At 38.5% G+C, this 19,562-nt stretch overlaps 2 protein-coding genes across 2 annotated transcripts; both read left to right on the top strand.

Moving 5' to 3' along the window:
• Positions 1–1,311: 1,311 nt before the first annotated feature.
• On the top strand, positions 1,312–4,361 carry LOC120790730 (5-hydroxytryptamine receptor 3A-like). Its single transcript, XM_040128551.1, has 3 exons — positions 1,312–1,537; positions 1,657–1,863; positions 4,060–4,361. The coding sequence occupies exons 1-3, from the start codon at positions 1,312–1,314 to the stop codon at positions 4,359–4,361; spliced, it is 735 nt and encodes a 244-aa protein (XP_039984485.1).
• Positions 4,362–13,598: 9,237 nt separating this feature from the next.
• On the top strand, positions 13,599–19,477 carry LOC120790731 (5-hydroxytryptamine receptor 3A-like). The gene is made up of 8 exons (XM_040128552.1): positions 13,599–13,730; positions 14,037–14,081; positions 14,191–14,300; positions 15,115–15,284; positions 15,558–15,718; positions 16,604–16,814; positions 17,772–18,062; positions 19,260–19,477. The coding sequence occupies exons 1-8, from the start codon at positions 13,629–13,631 to the stop codon at positions 19,475–19,477; spliced, it is 1,308 nt and encodes a 435-aa protein (XP_039984486.1). The 5' UTR covers positions 13,599–13,628.
• Positions 19,478–19,562: the final 85 nt, after the last annotated feature.

Below are 19,562 nucleotides of genomic sequence, written 5' to 3' on the forward strand. Positions count from 1 at the left end.
TTAATAATCATAAATATGTCTCATCCATAGAATGAAAAAGCCCAATCCTTGAAAACATTCATATGGCAAGTCCTGGTAAGTTTTCAGAGTTTTGACAAAACATGAATTAATTCAGAAACAGTCACACAGTATGATTCTAAACCAAACTTAGACATTCTCTTTATACCACATGCCAGAAAGTTAACCAGTCTAAACTAAAAAAATTGCTGGTCAAATACCATGACCTTAAATGTCAGAATTCCTTATTGTGTTGTTGTATTTTAGGTTTTTTAACATCAAGTAACATTTTATTTTTCACAAAATTAATATTTTATAATGAAAATCCTCATATTTTTCTCTTCTTAAGAATAAAGCTGTAGTTTGCCATCCAAAGGGTATTAGTTTTTCTCGCAATACTTTCCAACTTCCCTGCTGTCTGTGGCTCTCAGCCCCGAGTCACTTAAGAGATACATTTTTAAAAATGGGTCACAAATACATTGTTGGGGTTTTGTTTGTTTGTTTGATGTTTTTAAGGGTGAGTAATTTCCACAAACAGCAGGGCATTTAAAGCAAATGTTATTCAAACAGGAAAAAATAGCACATTTCTTTATGAATACTTTCAGCTGCAGATTTTTTGTGCCCTTTGTAATGAAGGACCATGTCACCCAGTGCGACAAAGTGAGTGGCAATGTGTTACAAAGGAGGTGGACGGCATGACGTCTCATATGGTCTAGCCTCTGTTGCACAAGCCAGAAAACACTTGGCTGTGGTCTTTTCATGGAATTTGTTGACAAAAGGAAAATACAGAATTTTACAAGACTTGTCCTTTAAAGTATGTAGTGACTCGCTTAAAATGGTGTAAATCACATTGGTATTGTTCTGGTTAATGTAGGAGTGGCATATAGAGGGACTGAGCTGGGATGAGAAGGAATGTGGAACTAAGACAGTCTCCTTGGGAAAAGCTCTGGGTCCCCAGTTTCCACATCGGTGAGTTGTGAGTTAAAAGGATGTTCAGTGGTCTGTTTACTTGTATAACCTTCAACCTGGGCTTTTTCTTTTAAGTATATAAAATTAAGTTTTAAGAAGTTGGCGTAGTAGATGTTTTTGTGGATAATTTGTCATAGTGGAAGCATGTAAACAGAGAATGAAAGGGGACCAACGATGGACCCTTGGGGAACACCAAAGGTCTGAAGGACCACCTACTAAGTATCACAAACTACAACAGAGAAAGTTTTATGGTCGTTGCTGTAGGAGATTAATATTCCTGGCAAAGGTCTAATTGATTACTGGTAATATCATTAAGTCTGGCTAAAATCTTCAAGCTTTGTAATAATGTCTCATCCTAAAATCATTTTGAGACATAGGTCAATCCTCTATGTGGTGAACCTCCTGATCCCCAGCTGCTTCCTCATTACACTGGACCTCTTCAGCTTCCTGCTGCCTCCACAAAGTGTGGGCCGGTCCTCCTTCAAGATGACCCTCACCTTAGGCTACACCGTCTTTCTGCTCATCATGAATGATCTGCTGCCTGTCACTGGGGAGACAACACCTCTCATGAGTAAGTGACACCCAATCACTGTATGGTGACACCTACAATTTAAGTAGATTTAAAACTAATAAAGTCTGAATGAAAAATGTCTTTTAATGTCTTAACCCTCTTTTTTTTGTTCATTGCAGATGTTTTATTCTCAGTCAGTCTGACTCTGATGGTGGCCAGCCTGTTGGAGACAGTGTTCATCACTAATATCCACTTCAGCTCCAGCCAGTACAGTGCGGTGCCTCAATGGCTCAGCGTCCTCGTGTTGCAGTATCTGGCTGTTGTCGTTTTTCTCCCTCCAAAGAAGAACAACCGCATCACATTCTTCCTTCAACCACCTGCTACAGGTATAATCTTATAATATGTATTAATAGTTTTGTCACTACTAGTAGTGCTGTATCTTATAGTAAGAATTTTGTATAAAAATAATTTGAACAATGTTCTATAATACAAAATTGAGCAAGACGGTTCATTCTTCATTCTTAACCTTGGAAATAGCAATTTAACAAAATAATCTTAACTTCTCTTTCTATCTTTTCCATAGCTTTTAACTGCATTTTGTGCTCTTCATTAGCGAAAGGACTTCTCTCAGTTTGTATTAAGGTACACTTGAAAGCTCTGAAAAAAGGTGGTAAGAGGATTTTGACTCACAATTTTCTCATAGTTTTCTAATACATTTCCAGGAAAAAACTGTCATTTCGGACCAATGGCATATCACACAGAAAGCGCTTCAGCTGTGTTTTTCAGTCATTTATTGTCTCACACACATCTGTTGGAACATGTACACTCCTATTTTAATTAATCCAACTGTCTACACAGGCCACATAAGATTTAATTCACGCCACACGCCTGTAAATGCAACATGAAGCGTATCTTTATGCTCCAAGTCTATTTTCAATCACAGCATGTGTTCTGCCACAGCACTGAGTTGTAGGTAAATGAAAATGGACAGGAAGCATAAGATGCATTCGTATCTCATAAAACAGAAGAAAATAGACTGGGAGCATAAAAATGCGCTTCAAGTCATGTTCATGTCCGCGTTGTTTGAGTGACACACGAGCCATGACAGGGCCTGTGTAATCAGCTGGATTGACTAAAGTAGGAGTGCATCTGTTCCGTCGGATGCAAGTGAAACGGACGTCTGAAAAATGCAGCCTAAGTGTTTTCTGTCTAGACATGCCTGAAGCATATGGAAATTAGAGCCAAAGTTCTGAGACAGTTGAGTTTCTTTGGCTGATCACTGAACCCCTGCCCTTGACAGCTGTTGCTAAAAGTCATTGTTTAGGAACTGTAACTGGACATCGCAGGCCTGTCACACTTCTGTTTTTTCAACATGTTGAACCAGTGTACATGAGATTGTAGGAAGACTGATACCCAGAGCTTTATAGCATTTGGAGGGTGGTGTCTTTCTCTGTAGCTTTTCCGAACCCCAAAACACAACAGCAAAAGTGTAAGGCAGGCAATAAACTGGGAGTTTATCAACTCCAATGGATGCTCCAAACCTTAGCATGCCCAGCTAACTAGCTTACTTCCTATAGTAGTAGTTTTTACCTGGGACAGTCTTTTAGCATAGTATATGTAGTATATAGCCACTACGTGCATATTCAAGGCCGTATCATAGGGTTCTTGTTTTAAAACGAATCACCTGTAAGCATTAAAAAAGACAGCTGGAGAGAGCTTTTTCAACAAATTCAAGGGGTTTTAACATTAGCAGTAGTTTACGCCAGCTAGCTACATCTGAAAAATCTGGTAGCAACACTCACTATTTCAACCGACAAAATCCACGTTCGCTGTTTAGAATTGAGAAGCCTGCTTTTGTTTACTTCTGTCTGAAATTGAAGATCCATTGTTTCAATAGTAACCGTGAATTCTGATGTCAGTCTGCCACCATTATCATTGTGAGCTGAATTATGTGCTGTGCTAGAGCGAAAATCTTGACAGGTGCAGCAACAGGGGGAGCGTGGTTAGCAACAGTCAGCTGTGTTGTGCTTATAGGTTATTGTTGAACATCTGCTCCATTTAAACCCATCTAAATGTGTATTCATTATTCATTTATGAAAACTTTTATCCTCCACATTCGATTAATTGCATGCTTGGAATTTATTATTTAGAACTGTACCACTAACATCATGTACAGTATGTATAATACCAATTTACATAGGCTGGACTCAGGTGATGAAGTCCTTTAAAGCATGAAGTGAAACTTTATGGAAAAAACATTTGATAGAACCAAATGTTCATTTAAAGAAAATTAATTTAATAGTAACTACACCTGAAATATTTTTTTTCCTTTGCACTGTACACATAATAACAGAGTTTTGTTGGCATATGATCTTGATAAGGTGATTTTTCCAACAAAATTAATATCGTGAGTACAGTAAAAACAACTTTCTCTGGTCAAATTAGGCTAGTTTCTTTCTGCTTGGATTTGGATGTTCAGTACAGCCATATCTCCTGGTCCCTCCCTTAAGGTGACAAAATAGGTGAGACTCCAAGGTCTATTTCGACCATTGATCCTCCACTCTACTCTTGATTTTTGACAGACCCAGCAATAAATACCAGCATCGTCTCTTCAAGAGATCTTCAGAGCATCTGTGGTGATACACCTCCAGAGAAGCCCCTTCTGGAGCCGGCCCTTGATGAATTGCGTAAACTAAGCAGAGATCTCATGGCCATCAGCCTCCAGATGGACAACCACATCCAGGGGACCAAAAGTTCACAGGAATGGCAAATGATCAGGATAGTCGTCGACCGTCGGCTGTTCGGCTTGTACATTATATTCATCTCGGTTAGCTCTATCACCATTGTATCTATCTGGATCTGGAATAACTCGTACGTAGGTTGACATGGCAGGAGAATTAAATCACAATTATACTGATCATCAGCAAAAGTTTGACTGGATGGCAGCTTACAAATTATTGATAACGTGTTGTAGTATCTCTTGGTTTTCTCCGTAGGTCTTGTAGAAGAGTCAAAATCTGACTAATTTGATGCAGGAAAAACTAAATGTAATTCAGAAAGCTGCATCACATTTGTCTTACACCCAGTTCAATTCAGTTCTGCATTTCAGCTATTTAGTCAGTATGGCTGTTTTTGTTTGTTTTGTTTTGTTTTTTCTGTATAAGACATGTTTTTAAATGTTAATATTTCTTACTTACAACGATGTCGGACAAAGCTTTCTCTCCTCTCATGATGAATTAGCCACATTCAGTCCATTTGGCCACAATATCACGGGTCATCAAGGTTTAGAGAGATTTGATGTTAAAAACGAGCTAACTTTGAGATTGTCACTGCTTCTGCTGAAGCCTCATATTAGCTTCAGATAAATGTGAGAGAACTGGAATACATTTTTGTAGGGAATGAGGACTGTTGATTCTGTCACCCATCATTTACATGGGAAGCACATTAAAAGATGATCTTTTAACAACCAGTATGAACAGAAGGAATTATTACAGCAAGAAAATTCTGTTTTATTGTACATATGGGTACTTTTCTGTTATTTTACAGTAGATTTTAAAAAGAAAATTGTGAATGTATCCTTTAACCAATATTTTGATTGTCAACACTCGGAGGTCAAAAGTTGAACCCCAGCTTAAGTTTTGATACGATTCCTAAGAGTGATTCTGAAATGCTTTTTATAGACCCTGTGTTTTAAAATGCTCAGTTGGATCATAACCTGTATTAAAGTGTGTGAAAAATTTGAAACAGCACATTATGTCACTGTTGCCCCACCATTTTTTTTCCACCTAGAAATGCCTCTGCACACGGGTTACATCCACTGAGATGCACCAGCTGGTCTCACAATTCTGCTATTGAGTTTGTTGTTTTGTTTTTTTTATATTCTGATGGATTTCCAAAATGTTTATTTAAATTGCATTCCCATTTTTCCTGTCAGTTATTTCTAAGTACAGAGGAAATTTTATTTGTAAGTAACATTTTACATCACACCCAAGTTCACTACTTATTTTCCATTAAAATGATCCTGTTTACAGTTATGTTTTAGGTCACTTAGGCCCTGAAACCAAATGGCTGCTTGTATTTTTGTATGACTGGAAAGTCCTGTTAACTTTTCTCTTACATTATCTAAGCAATAAATATTTACATCACACTCTCTTCCCTGAAGGTTTGTAGTAACCAGCACAAGTCACGAAGTCCTTCTGTTTGCTTTCTTAAGTCTATAAGCAAATTAAGTGCAGGACTTTACTTCTCTGTAATATGAAACAGTATGAAACAACAGAAGACAAAAACAGCCCTCAACTTTATGAAAATCATCTCTTGTCTTTTTATATTTATATATGATTACATTCAGATATGTGAGTGAATATTAGAGTAACAGATTAGAGTAACATTTTGCACTGAACAGTTTAAAAAGTGCTAATTAGACTGTATCAAAATACACGCTGAGATATTTCATGCATCACCTCTATGTTTCGAGCTTCATACATTTAAGTTTTTCTGAAACCATTTCTATGGCTTTGTCTTGATCCTTGTATTGTGTTTGATACAAATGTGAGTGCTGACTAGGACTCATTGCACACTGAGGTGCGTGCTTACAATATTTGTTCAGGACAGGGAAACTGCCAAAATAAACAGACTTATATAAAACAACAATATAATTAACATCTTAATGTTGTAAAGAAAACAGCAGACATCCTTGTTTGATTAGTTTTACTTAAATTGTGCAACACTGATGTTTTGACAAACTACACGTGCATGCAAGTACTTCACATGGAAACAGTTGGGCTTATCTTCATCTGTTTTTCATTGCTTAACGGTAAGGATAAAGAATTTTGACAATCTAGTAAATTAGCAAAATAAAAAAGAAGGTGATCTTATGAAAGGTGGAAAATAGCCAGCTGGTTGAAACCTATGCACATGGTAATGCTTTGTGAAATTTTCACTTTCAAGATTATTTGTACTAAACTGAAAACCAAATAAGCTTTAATGCAGTGAAATATTTGTGTCTTTTCTTACTTTCTATACAGACATGAAAAGCAACTGTATAAGATACAAATAATATACTATAGTAAAGTTTTATGATAGTTACTTTGAATTTGAGACATACTGCATGACTGGATATTTACAGGAGTTTTACAGGAGTTATGTGGTATATTCATGAATACGGACATGGGATGTTTATGTACTCGTGCGGTTTGTTAAAAAAAAAAGGTTGTAAAAAATTTGGAATTATACAAATTTAAGTAAAATCTTAGACCAAAAACTTACCAAAAAAACTGAAAACATGGGATCTTTTTCATTTTTTGTTTTTGTTTTGTTCCCACAAACTTAATTATGTTACCGGTAAGTCACTGTAGCAAATAAAAGCTGAGAGACGTACAACATAGGTCAAGAGAGTGTGCAGTTAGCTAGCAGTTCTGTGATGCAGTATGTAGGAGACTGTACTCCCATAAAAAACAACCCCATAGGTCATTTGTTCAAACAACTTATTACGACCCATAATTATGTTTAATCGACATCTAGCAGTCATGTAAAGCTCCAGTCTTTTCAGCAAATGCCCCAAGGCGACATGCTTATGTCGCCTTGGGGCATGCTTATGAGGAAGTCAAGTGACATCGTTATAGAGCCACAGAGTCAGCGTTGTGAGGGAGTCAGAAAGTGAGGAAGTCAGGGTGGACAAAATACTTCTCTTGACACAGGAGACGCTGTTAATTTTCTCTTTTCCAACCGAGAGTCAACATTGTTTCTTTCAACCACAATCGTTCCATAACCCTAACCATGTGTTTATTATTTTAACCATGAAGACAAACGTTCCCTGACCTTATTGAAGTACTTATTTTAACCCAGACACATAATCTTTCCCTAAACCTAATCAAATTGTTGTTGTGCATAAAGCTTATCAACCCTTTACCCTAGCACTGTCACAATATAAATGAGTTCGTTTTCTATTTTGTAACCGTGATTTTTAACAGCTTATCGGTGGCATATCTCCTGCCGCCATAGTGGTGCTAATTCAGGAAACATTCCTATGGGTAGCAGCAGATGGTAGGGACAAACGGCCTAGATGGTTGTTTAGGTTGGAGGACTTGTTGGGGTGCAGGTACAGTGGTGCTTTGATGTAATGAAATGTTGATGCCAGTGTGCTTACATGCTAACAGTGACAATGCTAATATGCTGATATTCACCAATAAGCATAAAAAAGAAAGATCTGCGAAGCCTTTCAGCAAATAAAAATTTTAAAAACCATAAATTAATTCGAGCTATATCATGAATTTATATTTCTTCTTGTTAAATGCTCTCGAGAAGGAATTATTTCCTAAAAAACTGCTGCGACCTGTAAAAAGGTTTTCAGATACACTTAACGTATCCATTGATATTCCTGTGGTGAGAATTTTAGGAGTGGTGAGGCCTTGAACTAGACAGGCATCTATTCTTTCTTACACTTACATGCGCAACTTTTTAACCCTAGCATAATGTAAACAAAATTTTATTCATCATTAATAATCATAAATATGTGGTCATCCACAGAATCTAGAATAAGAAGCTAAATCAAACAGAGAAACTGTCTTTGCACCGCATGCAAGAAATTTAGCCAGTCTAAACTAAAAAACAATTGCTGGTTAAATACAGTGATCTAGACGATGTTGAACATTAGAGTATCTTCTTGTGAATATGTCTTTTATGTTTTTCAACATCTCATCCCTTTTATTTTTCACAAAACTGCCAGATGTTCATTTGGAATGAAGATCCTCATGTCATATTTTTTCTTTGCTAATGGATAAGTCTGTCAATATTTTAATTGATTCAACAATGCATTCGTCCGTCTCTCAATACTTTTCAACTTCTCTATTGTCTGTGGCTGTCTGTCACAATTGAGTGGGAAGAGGGAAAGCATCTAAAGGAGGACAGAGAGAGAAGAGAAGAGAAGAGAAGAGAAGAGAAGAGAAGAGAAGACTTTAGGGATCACATGACATGACTTGTCCCCTGGACCTTAAAACACCTGTCTTGCTTCGGATGGAGACTGAAGGCGTTTCTACTACCTCTGCTGTGGCCAAGCCCCAATAAGAGCCACGGGGACCATGGCCACTAGTGCTGAAATCATACCCAACAGCCTCTGAAACTGGCACCAGCTGCCTGCCTAGACAAAATTGTTCTAACAAGGTGAAACATTTCATAAATGTCTGAGGGGTGAGCGAAACGGATGTTTTAAGGGATTTCAGGCATAGACCCACAAACACAACGTGATATCATGGGATGGTATATAAATAGCATGCCAATTTCGAGGACATTTTGCGTGTCATTTTTAAGCTTTTTGTGTGTCATTTAACAGGGGTTAGGGTTATGAGATTTGTGAATAAAAGGACATGTCGTCTCTGCACAGTAGAAATTAGTACAAACTAAATGGCATGAAATGACACGCAAAAAGCAAAAAAAGCATTGTGATAACAAGCAAAATTACTTCACAAATTGACGTGTAATTCATGTCATTTGGTGATACCAGGCTGCACAAACACTGTGTACTGTCTTGATTTGAAATTGGTCTGCTTCATATTTACCTTGAATCTGCAGGCTTCTATGTAAGCGACAACCCTCTGTGTCCTGCTCATCCTGCCTGCAAGTTGGGGTGCAGATCAGACAGTCGTCTAGATAAGGCAGGATCTTTAAGCCAGACCTGTGAAGCTGAGATAGAGCAGCTGCCACCACCTTCGTGAACACTCATGGTGTGAGAGAGAGAGACCAAATTGGAGGATCTTAAACTGATAGGCCGGCCCCTGGAAAGCGAACTGCAGAAATGGTCTGTGGTCTGGGCAGACTGGTACATGAAAGTATGCGTCTTTGAACCCACACCCCTTTATCTATGGACTCCAAGATCTGTCTGGTCACCTAAAAGTGTTTATTTGCCCTAAGTGTAAGATGGGACACAGGCCACCCTCTTTTTTAAGAATGAGAAAATATGTGGTGTAAATTCCAGCAAGCTATTCGCTGGGGTTTACTCTCATAATCGCCTCCTTCTGCAGGACCGCCAAAATCTCTGCCTGGGCCGGGTCATACAGAGCCTGGAAAAGGAAAGGGGATAAACCCAAAGCTGGATTCTGTAACCATTTCCCACAGTAGAAAGAACCCAGGGATCTGACGCACACTTTTCCCAGCTGTCCAGACATGGCTGGGAAAAAACTTTGGAGGGCCAGCTCCCTATGTCGTATTTGAAGTTCCCCTGCAGTCCTGAAATGTTGGGTGCCACCTTAGGGTAAGAGCAGGGCTTGTACCTCTTGTTGACACTGTGGTGAATGTTTTGCACTGCGACCAGAAGCTGCAAGTTCTGCCGCTTGCTATACACCTGAGACCAAGCAGACATGTGTGGAGGCTGAGAGCGTCAGGGTCTATTCCTGGAACCAGATGGTCTGCTGAATGTGCGCTGAACATTCCCTTGTGCAGTAACACTTCTCCGCGTTATCCAATATGATCTGAGAGTCTGAGAGGATGAAACACTGCCAGGAGAAAAAAATGATAAGATAAAAAAGATAAAAAAAGACAAAAAATAAAAGCATTTACCAAAACTGTAGGATAAGGGAAGTTGTCTGCTGAACCAGATGCAATCCATTAAGAAACCTAAGAGGGAGAAGGGTTAGCAGCACTGTGACGACTCTTGCTAATAAATTAAGCTGGATTTGTCCATGGACTCACCTGTCATCAAGCCATACTTTTGAGTAGGATCCACATATTGTTGGCTGTAGACTTTTCATGGGATTTATTGACAGTTATTTGTTGTTTGTTTGTTTGTTGAAAATACAGAATATCACCAGACTTATCTTTTATACTATGTAGTGACTGTTAAAATGGTTTCCATTTTCTAAGCTGTACATCACATTGATATTGTTCTGTTTAATGCAGGAGTGGGATATAGAGGAACTGAGCTGGGATGAGAAGGAATGTGGAACTAAAAGCTTTGGATCCCCAATGTCCACATCGCCAAGTTGTGAGTTAAAAAGATGTTCGGTAATCTATGAACTTGTTTAATTTTCATAAGAAAACAAAGGGAATCACACGAAGTAGTGTTTTATCTTTTATGCTTCTTTTGTTTAATCAATTATTAATTACAGAAACTAAGGAAAAGAGTCAGCTGAGAGGAACAAGAACCCTATCCTTTAAAAGCATACTTTTGCAATTAAAGTGTTTTTTATTCTATTCTTTTTCAGCATGGATGAGAATAAATATCCAAAAACTCCCTGTCTACTTATACAACACAGGTCATGTTTTTGATGATAAGCCAATCAGAGTGGTCAGCTCCTGTCAGTTAGAAATCTACACTTTCCCCTTTGCTATCCAAAACTGCTTTAATACCATTGGACCACATCAACATGTTGTTAAGTCTGCCCAGAAAATACCAACGACATAATAAAATGTGACCTCAGAACCACAGCCCCTCCTCACAGTTTCATTATAATTAAGTTGTACTTAGTACAAACAATGAAATGATGGGTAAGATCTCTTAAAAACTGAGTAAGGAGTCCTCTTTTGGTTTTATTTATTTATTAACACCCACTGGCCCTTTTTCCTTTGTAGTTCTTTTACCCTTTTTCTCCTTTGCTGTTATTTGTAAACTTAAGTTATGAAACAATCCTGCAATAATAACTTAATTTTACCGAAATCCATCTGGTTTTATGTCGTTTCCGTTTCCCCTAGACAGCTGGGTAGTAACACTGAATCACAGATTTCCAAAACAACATAAAACCATAAATTAAGCACATGGCTCAGCAGCACAGCACACACGGCACCGGAGAATGGAACAGACCTTAACTCCCAGAGGTGAGGGTGTTGAAAAATAAAATGGGTGAGTGGTTACCAAAGGTGTGGGACAACAAGTTCCATGTTATCCTCTGTGTGTTTATGATCCACTGCATATACCACAGTGTTGTGTGTTTTGCATCTCTATTCATTTATAGTTATTCATGAGGTTTGAGTGTCCTCAAAAGGATGCACTTGTTTAGATTATAATTCTTTATTCTTTATTTGGATCCCCATTAGTTTCCAGAAAGTGGCTGCTAGTCTTCCTGGGATCCACATAACTCTTAAGTCAAAATATTTGACCCCCAAAAGTATAAAAATCTTTTTTACTTGAGAGTTGTATTGAAAGAAAATACAGTATATCCACAATCTTAACAGTTAATGCGGCAATTAAATGGACGTACACCTACTTGTAATTAGTCCAGTTGTGTGTTTGTTTGTAGGAGTGTAGTCTGCATGTGATTGTGTCCAAATGTCTTTGTTTAAGCACTCGTTTACTCACGTTGCAGGGACAAAACTGTTTACACACTTACATTATGGGGACGAGTTTGGGTATAAAAAGCTGGTTCGTTTTTTTGTTTTTGTGTCGGGATTTTTTTTTTAGGTCAGGGTTTGGGTTCAGTTAGGGGTAGGTTATGGGTTGTTTTTAGGTAAGAACGTCTCCAGAGAATTAATGTTAGTCATTACAATATCCCATTAAGTTATAAAAACAAGTATGCATGTATGTACACTGCCAGCAGGGGCTTTCTTTGCTTTATACATGATTAGATCAGTGTTTGTGAAAGATATTCAGTCCATCAGAAACATCCAGCATGAATCCATCTCAGCAGAGAATCAGCGTCATTTCAGGTTTACTTTTAATGTCAGGTAATGATAACCTACTTTTATTCACTACTTTATTGTTACATGTTTAGCTCTGCAACTGAAAAAAATGATCCCTTCATGTGAATAATAAGAAGTACTGTTATTATTTTGGAAACAATTATTGTAGTAGTCTATCCTGTCTGTTTCAGGTTTAAGTGGTCCTTACAGTACAATGATATTGATGTCACTTTTCCGTTGTTGTGCAGGCAAATTTGAATTGACTGGTATCATAGCATATGACAATGTATAAAAAGGAAAAAACCCTGAAACATTTCTCTTTCCGCCATATTTCACTATTTATCTTTCATCTAATTCAGGTAGCAAATCATCCTTATACCTTATAATAATATAAATATCACAACATTACTCATGCATGTGGCTATTTGGCTTAAAGTTTAATTACGCAATGATTGTTCAAAGCTCATTTTCTGTTCTGTGCCCAAATAATTCTGGCAATTTTTTTTCTGATATTGAAGTCAGCAATAATATTCTGTTTTGTAACATGGAGTAACTTACATGTATTCATTATTTTTGTTTTTTTTTTATTGCCAATGTATGAACAGAGTGTACATAACTTAACAAGTCCTTCCCTGACTTTCTCGGTTGCCTATAACAGCCTATGGAGTGGTTTCTATGGAAAGGACTCAGGACGAATTTTCTGGTAAAATCCAGATGATTTGACAGTTATCCTCGCTCCAGAGCCTCAGTGCCTCTTTGAGGCAAGGCACTCAAGATTTCTACGAGATTTCTAAACTTTCTAGCATAGAGATGGAGTCAGCTAACGTCAACAAAAGACCGGCTCCCAGCACAAAAAATAGTGTCTGTTCTCAGGAGCTTGTTATATTGCAGATTTTATCTGCATAATCTCCTGTCTAACCTTACTCATCCCACTCCTATCATCTGTTTATAACTGATGTAAATTTAGGATTATCATTGTCTCAACCCACTGCCAGACCAATTCAGCACAGTGACAGTATTCGACAATATAAAAAGGTCTATTTCATTATTCTGAAACATTAGCACATTGCTTTAACTAAATGAGAGTCGCGATGGAAACTATCAAGTCAATAATGAAGTGCTGCATCACATTCAGTCTTGTGTATGTCAAGTCACTATTTTGGCCGATGCCCAGGATGCTTGCTCGCCTACCTACGGAGAGCAGACATTCGCTCGAGAACCAGGATGCGGGACTGCATTTCAATAATGGCAACATGTTACATTAACTACTTTTAATAAATATGTTATTCCAGTTTTTTGCATTTGAACCTTTTGTAAGCAAACCTGTAAATGCAAAGTACAGCATTTGGTTTACATTTGGTTTGGTATAGCTTTATATTTATATGCAGCTCAAATAACTGATCAAGGGAAAGTTTAAAAGTGCAATTAAGGTGTAATTAAAGCAACAGTCAGTGTTTTTATAGACCTCCACCCTCTCTCGTCAGTGTCTCTATGTTACAGTAAACTGTCTTGTAAAGACGGCCACAGCGGTCCAACCTATGAGTCCATGCAGGCTGTGTTTGACCTACAACCCTTCAGGCCAGCAGTGAACCTCAGCAATCCCACTATAACCAACATCTCCTTCACCCTGTATGCTGTCCTGGGGGTGGTGAGTTTATCAATTAAGAAAAATACCAAGAGCACCAAAATCCAGCATAAAGAAGTGCCGAGAGAACCACTGCTGTAGCAAACAGAGGAAATGTCAGGCAACTTAAATGCAGATCGACAGATGTTTGCTGTAAATACAATTGTCAGTCTATATACTCTTTGTGCAAACAGTCATTGCTGCAATTCATATTACTGATTATCACGTGTATTGTTACAGAACATTGCATTTTGCATTTAATCTTAACCTGGTTTAAGAGGTAGCAATCAGCTTCACTTAAGGTTTACCTGTCGTTTACTGTAATTTTAGAATGAGAAGACCCAGATACTCACGACTTTCCTCTGGCTGAGACTGGTAAGTAGCAAGGAAAGACATAATAATGTAATGTAATCTGATCATGTGCAATTTATTATGTGCCTGTAACGAAAGTTGGACGTTTAACCGCGCAATTATTTCACTGCAGTACTGGCAGCATGAGTTCCTCGTTTGGGACCCGAATGAGTGCGATGGCGTCACCAGGATTTCTCTCCCTGTGAGGCAGCTTTGGTCTCCAGACATTATCGTGTACGAGTTGTAAGTTTGCTTTTCTCTTTGATAAATCTCTTAGGATCTTGCATGCGCAAACTAAATGGCCTCGTTACATAGTAGTTATTGCCCCGAGACAGATGGGCGCTTGACAGCAATTCACTTCTTGTTAAATGGCAGTGAGATTAAAGTATTGAGAGCATATTCTGAAAAAAGCATATGCAAGTGTCATTGGTCCGGGCTTCGCACCAAAAAAACAATAAACCCCATAAGAACTAGGCGGCTTATTTCAGCTGCAACCATGAGGTGTTGACACAGATCTGGATGAGAGGAGATCACACCTCCTGTTTGATCAGAGATGCTGACAGGTCTGGGTTTGGCCTAAGGCCCTTCAGTCCCATCTAAATTAGGTCTGGATACAACCTGGCATACCAACAATCTGGAGACAGTAACACGAGAACTACTGTGTCCTGCATCAGTGCTCCAAGTGGTGGAACGTGTTGTCAGAGAGCGACAGTGATGTCCATCAAGACAGGAATGGACATTTTCCCGACACTGATTCACAGTCAAAAATGTCCAATGCACAATACGACAGTTCAGGGTACAGAGGTCCAGGATCAGCGGCACATTCCCCATTTTCTTCAGAACCAGAAAATAGGGGGAAGTAGAGGAATTAGTTGATCCTAGTAAGTTTCGACTCAGACTGATTTGGAAATAATATAAATTGTGAAAGTGATTTTACCTCATATTTTTGTTTCCCCATGGGTCTCATTTAAATACCATCTCAGTGTGTTTTTTCGTCATTGTGTTTCTGTTTATTTCTTTTACTTCACGCTGACTCCTCCACCTCCCACCCTCCCAGTGTGGATGATGATGTCTCCCAAGCTTGTCCTTACGTCTACGTCAACCACACGGGTCACATCCGCTGGGACAGGATGCTGCGGCTCGTCTCAGCCTGCAACCTGGAGATCTTCAGTTTTCCTTTTGATGTTCAGAACTGCACATTTACGTTCGGCTCCTACATGCACACCAGTAAGAAAAGGCGTCTTAGCACAAACATAAACTCGTCAAGTCATTGGCTACACGTAGAGAAATAGAACCCAAAGCAGGCTCAAGTGCCTGACTAGCACGAAAATGCAACTGCAGTCTGCCTGTCTTGCACGGAATAAAAATAGATACAAAAGAAAAAAAGAGAAAAAAAATATAAGTCACTGTGTAATAAATCAGGCTAATTTAGCAGTTAGATTGCACTATAGAACTGTCTGGCTAGCTTCCCATCTGTCATTGTGTTTTTTTCTGTCACAGTAAGGGATGTAAGGGTCAGTCCAGCCCTGACCTTTAAGGAGATGTCTGGAAACTCAAAGCGTTACCTGGAAGCCAGTGGAGAGTGGGAGCTGGTGGACATATTGGGAGAGACATCCATCCTCCAGTTTGGGATCGACGAGTGGGACATCATCACCTTCTGGGTAAGGGGAATCAGTTTACACAGTGTTTACTACTCTTGTATCTGCAAATATAAAAACCACAAATAAAAACGTCTGGCTATCAGAAACAGTACAGCAGCAACAACAATGACGAATGTTAAAAGGATAGTTTGACATTTGGGGAAATATGCTTATTTACTATCTAGTCATACGTTATATATTGTTTTTTTTAAATCTGTGCAAAAGTCAAAGTGCATCTTTATCTGTAGCCTTATATGTAAATTTCAGACATGAGAGTGGTATCAATCTTCTCATCTAACTCTCATTAACAAACTGATTGTATTTCCCAAAATATCAAATTATTCCTTTAAAAGCAACTGCAATCAATATTTTTACAGTAAAAATGTATCCAATCATGAAGTGAAAACAATGGCAGGCAATACCCATGATGATGAGCCTACAGGGAATCATCACCTGAATCTGCAGCTCCCCTCATCTTTATGGAGCTTCATAACACGTTTCAGCTCATTGTTTGGCCATCTGGCTGTAACTTTACTGTTCTGGTTTACTTTCACTTCTTTCATGGTATCTTTTTTGGCCATAGCGAGCAAACAGCAGACAAGCACAATTAGTGAGTACTAGCTAGTGAACACAGTGGACCATTTAGCAGCTAAAGAGCCAGATATTTCCCTCAGGGGTTGGTAAAGACCAAAAAACAGAGCTAAAACAGTGAGTATTGGACTTATATTCATCAGGTAGACTCCAAATGAATGATCGTGTTGCGCTGAACCTGCTGGATGTGTATGAAGCTGAATGTTCCAATACATTATGTTCCCAGCTGTCAAATATTAAAAAAACCTCACTTTTTAAATTTCTGGAATACACAACCACAAAGAATCACTTAAACTCACCTTTCTTGTTCACTAGGTGGTGATCAAGCGGCGTCCAGTGCTCTACGTGGTCAACCTGCTCATCCCCAGCTCCTTCCTCATGCTCATCGACATCCTGTCCTTCTACCTGCCCCCCCACAGCGTCGACCGTGCCTCCTTCAAGATGACCCTCATCCTGGGCTACACCGTCTTCCTGCTCATCATGAACGACCTGCTACCGAGCACCGCCAACGGCACACCCATCATAGGTCAGAGATGCTGACATGTAGAGGTGACGTAGCCGGATGATTTACATAGCCTGGGTTATGGGTTCCACCATCACTACCATCATGATAATCCACAGTGTAAATCAACCTTAACTAACTGTAAAAAATTCTCATGACCCAAGCAATGGCATATTGAATGAGAAGTGTGGATTTTTGGCATATTTTTTCTATTCAGTAGAGCATACAGTAATATATTTCAAAGCTTTTTAATTTAATATCTATCAACACGTCCAACGTCAATTTTAGGAAAATCATCCAATCAAGATACTCCACATGGGCTTTAGTTTTTCCTTCAGTAGATTCTATACCTGTCAATTGAAGAAGTTGTCATCTCTGTGCAGGTCCTGAAGCCATACTGCTCCCAATGAGTAATGGCAACACTCAGAGCAATAAGCAGTGCAATAAAATTATTAAATCTATTATTTTCTTCTATTTTGGGACCACAGAAATTTAATTTTCATTTTATGGACCGCTGAAAACTGGTGAAATTTTGCAGATGTGCTATGCAACCCTGAAAATACTTACTATAATGTGCTGAAAAACAGCCTGCAGTAGTTATCTTTATAGTTTTTTTAATACATCAATACATTAATTAATGCCTTCATGCTCCATAACAGAGAGAGAATCTCATGTATCCCACACTGGTGCATTTTTGGTGCAATACTTTTGATTGAAAATAAGAATTTGTTTCAGAGCAGTGTAGCTGACAAACATGCATTTGATCTATGATCAAAGGTCCATTAACACAATTAATAAAAGTACCGTTGTCACAAGCTGTAAATCTGAGTACCTTGGGAAAAAAATTACTGAGTCAATGGAACTGGCCAGCAACACTGTCAACTCTATATAGATATGAGGTACCTTAAAACCTCATAAAAGTTTCACATAAGAGTTCTTTAATCCATATGCTTCAATACTTCCCTCTGTCCTTCATTTTAGGTATCTATTTCTCAGTGTGTCTGGCCCTCATGGTCATCAGTCTACTGGAGACGGTCATCATTACCAATGTTCTCCACCACAGCTCCATGAAATATCAAGAGGTTCCAAACTGGGTGAGGGTGGTTGTGCTCAAACACATAGCTAACCTCATCTGCTACCGCTGGCCGGAGGACATCCGGCCCCCTTCTGTACCACAGAAGGATAAACCTGAGAGCTCAAATGGAAGCTCAGGTCCGCGGGTCGTCCAACCAGCCAGCCAGGCACCTGCCCAGTACCCAACCAACAACGCAGGTACTCAAACAGACCCAGTAAATGACAAACATAGCTCTGACATCACTTTTGCTTGATAATGCTCCTCAGTGGCCTGAATTTGAAATATTATAAGTCACGTATTAAAACAAAAGAACAAAAAAAATAAAAGAAGCATGATTTTATGTATGTCAGGTAAGGAATTAAGTCTCATCCAAAAAAAATATAGCGGTATTATAATGGCACAATTTGTACAGCCTATAACAGTGTATCACAGTCAAGTATAAACACTAAATCTAGCTCTTTTTCTCATTATTTTAGCTAAGTACCATTCAAACCACGTATAAAAAATATACATAAAATATATACACATCATTGTAAAAACATATATATTTATATACATATATAAAAATAAAATCAGAATTTGACTTCACAAATCCAGTTTTAAGCAACCTCCACCTTATACCATCTTACTCAAGCTAATTGTAAATCCATTACGAAGTTTGTGTTTGAAGTCCTTCAAGCTGCAGGTTCATAGTAAATACTAACTAGTTTCCGATGACTGATGTATTAAAACTTAAGGAATCTCTGAGCTAGCTAACATCTGTAGCCTGTCACCGTAGCATCAAAAGCTACATCAATTCCAAAAATAAGCTCTGTGGGAGGCCAAAAAATATGATACTGCTGCACATTTATAAAATTATTATGCATGGATGGAGAAATATGTAGGTTTCATAGTTACTTCATACAGTTTAGACTTAGAGGGAAAAACCCGATACTGCTAACCTAACCAACCTTATTTGGTTATTTAAAATATAATAATCTGAATATCGGTATAAGATTTTGTAATTTTGTGTAAATTGAGTTGTTTTTTATGAAATTTTCCCAGTTTTCATTGTTATTAAGCAGCATTTTAATCAGGTTAGATGTAACATTACCTCTTTTACTCTTCACTCTAAACAGATCATATATCAGCAAGCTAACTAACTTCTAACATACCAGTAGCAGCTGACAGTCCCTGGGTGTAAATGTTTACTTATAACTAATCTCTATGTTAGAAGTAGTTTGTGTTTTCATTTACTGATGCATAAATCTCCACATATTAAACACATTTATCATAACTAGGCTAAGTTTGAATGTCCCAACAGTATGTGAAACAGGTTGCTGGTCCTGATTCCAGAGCTTGCAAATTTTCAACCTGCCGTACTGACTAACTGTGATCCCTCCCATCGCTGCCAGCTACAGCGGCTCTGCCTGAGCTGCAAGAGATCTGTCAGTACCTGGGCGACCTTCGTGCCCACCTCACCTCGCTTCGGAAGGAGAGCGAGCTGCAGGACCAGTGGTGCCATGTAGGATATGTCCTCGACTTCCTGCTCTTCCGCATCTACCTGCTGCTCATCTCCTGCTATGCCCTGGTCATCATCTCCATGTGGTGCATCTGGATCAGCCAGACGTAGGTGGACAAGGTCTGGGATCAATTCAATGTCAAATCAGAGGTTGTATAAATTAAAAAATTAAAAGGAATATCTATAACTAGAATGC

Source organism: Xiphias gladius, chromosome 6 (assembly GCF_016859285.1).
Source record: "Xiphias gladius isolate SHS-SW01 ecotype Sanya breed wild chromosome 6, ASM1685928v1, whole genome shotgun sequence".
NCBI classification, from domain to species: Eukaryota; Metazoa; Chordata; class Actinopteri; order Istiophoriformes; family Xiphiidae; genus Xiphias; species Xiphias gladius.

Bases quoted from the DNA above. Each gene is read 5' to 3' on its own strand.
- LOC120790730 (XM_040128551.1), top strand. From the start codon at position 1,312: ATGTCTCATCCTAAAATCATTTTGAGACATAGGTCAATCCTCTATGTG. The intron at 1,538-1,656 runs GTAAGTGACACC...TGTTCATTGCAG, and splicing joins GGAGACAACACCTCTCATGA to ATGTTTTATTCTCAGTCAGT. The intron at 1,864-4,059 runs GTATAATCTTAT...GATTTTTGACAG, and splicing joins CCTTCAACCACCTGCTACAG to ACCCAGCAATAAATACCAGC.
- LOC120790731 (XM_040128552.1), top strand. From the start codon at position 13,629: ATGCAGGCTGTGTTTGACCTACAACCCTTCAGGCCAGCAGTGAACCTC. The intron at 15,719-16,603 runs GTAAGGGGAATC...CTTGTTCACTAG, and splicing joins GGGACATCATCACCTTCTGG to GTGGTGATCAAGCGGCGTCC. The intron at 18,063-19,259 runs GTACTCAAACAG...CATCGCTGCCAG, and splicing joins GTACCCAACCAACAACGCAG to CTACAGCGGCTCTGCCTGAG.